The sequence below is a fragment of the Morone saxatilis genome, unplaced genomic scaffold, assembly GCF_004916995.1.
Source record: "Morone saxatilis isolate NCDOM2014 unplaced genomic scaffold, NCSU_SB_2.0 Contig21, whole genome shotgun sequence".
Classification (NCBI taxonomy): domain Eukaryota; kingdom Metazoa; phylum Chordata; class Actinopteri; family Moronidae; genus Morone; species Morone saxatilis.
In genome coordinates, this window is record NW_023339774.1 from 21,338,680 (window position 1) to 21,342,758 (window position 4,079).

Below are 4,079 nucleotides of genomic sequence, written 5' to 3' on the forward strand. Positions count from 1 at the left end.
TCTTCAACTTTTAGTGACACAGACACAACCTCCTTTATGGGAGTTTCCAGATGGACTTGTTGCTAAAAGACGCTAACTGACACCAACAGAGACTCCTGCTTGAAGGTTTTCTGGGTTTTGGAAGTTACAGTAAAGACAAAACGAATCTTCTAACAAAATTGTGATTTTTCCACAGAGACGATTGTGAATACAACTGAGAACTTCTCCTTGGGAGCAGAGCGAAAAACATTCCAGCGTGTGAACAGCGAGAACATGTGCACGCTGTGCGACACTGATCAGAAAGCCATCGTCCATGGGTCGGGGGAGATCAAACTGCAGGCCATCACTCTGAAAGGAGGAAACTGTGAGCGCACAGGTACGATGCTCAAATTATGAGACTGATGGTGATACTAAATATACTGATACTGAACTAGTAGTCAGATTGGTCAGACACAGGCACGAAGAGGCGTTGGTTTATTTAGACTGTGAGTCAGTGTGTTTGTAGTGTAATAGCTGACAAATGTCCCCATATTATGATTTAAAAAAACAAAATACTTATAATCTCATACTAATAATTCTAATTCTGTCTTTTTATCTCATAATTTTGACTCTTTATCTCATAATTTGACTTTTTATCTCATAATTTGACTTTTTATCTCATAATTTGGACTCTTTATCTCTGAATGTGACTTTTAACTAAACACTGAAACTAATAGAAAACTAAACTGAAACTAAAATTAAAAACTAAAATACACAGCTATAATAAATCTGGTTGCAATCTGCCCCTTTAACCACTAGATGTCACTAAATCCCACACACTGGACCTTTAAATGGGATTCTGAATGTAATGGATTACATTGTTGTATCGGTACTTTCACTTAAAGGAGTTTTTTACTGGTTATAAACAGTCTCAGTTTAATCCTCTGTTTGAGCTACACAAACAAACACACCTATCAGATATTCTTCATTATCTATTCATCATTGTTTTGATTAATCAATTAATTGTTTGTTCATAAAATGTCATAAAATGTTTTCTAAAGCTCAAGCTGACATCCTCAAATGTCTGTTTTTGTCCACAACCTGAAAAATATTCCGTTTACTGTCACAGAGGAGCAACATTACCAGAGAATATTCACATTTAAGCAGCTGAAAACAGAGAATTTAGTGTTTTTTCTTTCACAAAAGGACTCAAATCGATTATTAATTATCAGAATAGTTGCTGATAATTTTGTAGCTAATTTTCTTGTATTTGTTTTTTTCCACTTCAGTGAATTTTAAACTGTCAAGGTACATCAGCACCGCTGATACTAAATATCAGTGTGTCCTTCTGTCCATCACCAACCACAACTTGCACCTTTCCTGCTTCATGAAAGACGGCAAAGCTGTGCTGAACCTGGAGGTAAGAATATGTATATATAAATTATATATATAATATATATTATATATTATATAATATTACTATATCATTCTGAGGTACTTTACTATAATATCCCCATTTTATGTGACTTTATGCCGCCACTCTTTCAGCTATTGTTATTAATTACTTTACACATTCAGATTTTGCATACAAAATATGTAATATTATAAAGTGTACTGTATGGATTATTTTCACTAAATTGACTTTTTATCTCATAATTTTTACTTTTTATCTCGTAATTTTTACTTTTTTATCTCAGAATTAAAAAATGTTATATCATAACTTAAACTTGTATTTCATAATTTAACTTTTTATCTCATAATTGGACTTTTTATCTCAAAATTTTGACTTTTAATCTCATTATTTGTAGTTTCTCTTTTGAATGTGACATTTTATTCTCATGATTTTTATTTATTTAGTTCTTTTTAAAGTTTTGACTTTCCAAGAGCATTTGTTTTATTATTATCACGACTGTCTCCGCACATAAATGGATTAATGTGAAGTTAATGAGACACTTTCTCCGTCTGCAGGAATGCTCCAAGGAGACTTTAGAACACATCTCCGATGATGAAAACAAGGACCGTTTCCTCTTCTACAAGAGAGTCACCGGAGTGTCTCTGACCACCTTTGAGTCGGTTCGGTGCCCCGGCTGGTTCATCAGCACCTCCAACGACAGCGAGCGGCAGCCCGTGGAGATGTGTGTCGCAGACGCTGCCAGACGCGTCACCAGCTTCAAAATAAACGCCACAAAGTAAACTAAAAAGTGTCTCTCGGTTTAAGGTTCAATGTATCCAGAATTATGCTTTTTTGTGTTGCATTTTGCCTTTATTCTGCCTTACTCGCCACTAGATGGTGCAATCGTCTGCAGCTGCATTGAGACTGTGAGACTGGTGAGGTTATAATTCAGTAAAAGCCACTAAAGACAGTTTTATTTTATATTATTTCTACTCACTGACAGGATGCTAAATGTATCAGCTTTGGTAAAAAAGTAACAGGATATTCCTTAAAAGTATTATTATTATTATTATTCCTTTTAGAGAATGAAGGTATGAGCATGTTACAAGTTTAATACTGTGATGAGCTAAATATGCCTGGTTCTGTGGAATAAATATTCTTATTTTATGTATTTTTGTTTGTATTTTTAGTTTTTTTGTATTTATAAGCCTTTTGTGGTTGCAGCTTTAAATGTCTGCATGTAGACATTTAAAGGGAAAAAAACAGAATAAAACAAATAAAACATCAGTCGACACAGAATTAAATCTGTCTGGTGTAATTTTGATTTATTTGACTTCTTGATTTCGAGTTTATCTGTTTATTTGTTTGTTGTTTGAGTTGATTTGATGGTAAATTAGTTGTTAAAGCTGTGGAATCTGTTATATATTTGCTTTATTATCTTCATCTTTGTCATGTAATGTTTGCTTTTGTTGACCAAAAAAAAACAAGTTATATGAATGTTATTTTCTCCATTTATATTGAATGAATTATGCTATAAATGATCTTTCTTTCCATAATAATAAAATAAAGCCACTGATTATCTATAATTTCTTTGATAGAAACCTGATGCTTTTTGCTAAATATTGTTGTGTTTTGTCAACAATATACCTTTAAACTCAATAAATGCTTTATTTCTTTAAGTATCTTTAGCACGAAGAGTATTTTTCTGCTTTATCTTTGAGTGATGATGACAATATTATATATAATTTATATTTTTTAATGATATTTTCTTACACCTCTGAGCTGAAACACGGACGCCAAACTGGTTGACATGTTGAATTAATGTTTAAAGATAAGAAAGCTTCCTCCCTTCCTAAATATTGTCTCTATATCATCTTATCACCTGTTTATAACTGTACGTTGTTAATGTCATAATAACACCTTTATAACTACCTTTCACTCACATTACACTCTATGAATGAATGAATGATCATTGTTCACTGTGTGTTTGTTTTGTTTTCATCATATTTGGTTTAATTGTACGCTGTAAGAGGGTTATTCCTGATAAAGAACATATAAAATATGGAGGATGGACGCCCTCTGGTGGCGAACGGCAGTATCAGCCTGATGTCATCATGTTAACAGATCAAATAAACAAAAAAAAATCTGTTTCCAAAAGATGATTTCTGTCACTTTAGATTCTCATTGCGCTGATGTTTGTTCAGCTGTTCAATTTTACTGATCAGTTTGGTTTTAATTAGTTATTTTAAGATATAAAAAGAGGGTTTCATGTCAATGATTGACAGCTGAAAAAAACATCCTTTATCAAGTAGCTTTAGTGATTTTAAGTGACACTTAAAAAACCTAAAAACGACTTCATCAGGAATGTTTTTAACTTACAAAACTGAGTTTGTGTGATTTAAAATGTCCAATGTGATCAGTTTTTATAGTTTTAAGATGAATTACAGGGAGGTAAATGTCCACAGACGAGAGTAGCTCAGTCGCTTTAATGCTCAGTTCTGTTGACTTCAGTCACATTTTCTCATTTGGTTAAATAAAAAGCTCCTGACAGCCGAACATCACTGGCTCCACTTCTCTCTCAGTGACAAATACAGCAATTTATTATTTACAGCAGTGGTTCCCTTTTCTATAATTGAGTAAATAGACGACCCCTGACTCAGTGATATCATATTTTATGGAGTTTTCTTGATATTTTTAGGAACTTTTTGTACAATTCTCTGTCTGTATT

General features: G+C 32.8%; 1 protein-coding gene across 1 annotated transcript in view; it reads left to right on the plus strand.

Moving 5' to 3' along the window:
* The window catches only part of il1b (interleukin 1, beta), a 7,623-nt gene extending 4,590 nt beyond the window's left edge, over nt 1-3,033 (plus strand). Inside the window, exons 4-6 of the mRNA XM_035668626.1 lie at nt 176-355; nt 1,248-1,378; nt 1,927-3,033. Of these exons, the coding sequence (XP_035524519.1) occupies nt 176-355; nt 1,248-1,378; nt 1,927-2,151 (536 nt within the window). The 3' untranslated portion in view covers nt 2,152-3,033. The remainder of the gene's footprint in view (nt 1-175; nt 356-1,247; nt 1,379-1,926) is intronic.
* Nucleotides 3,034-4,079: the final 1,046 nt, after the last annotated feature.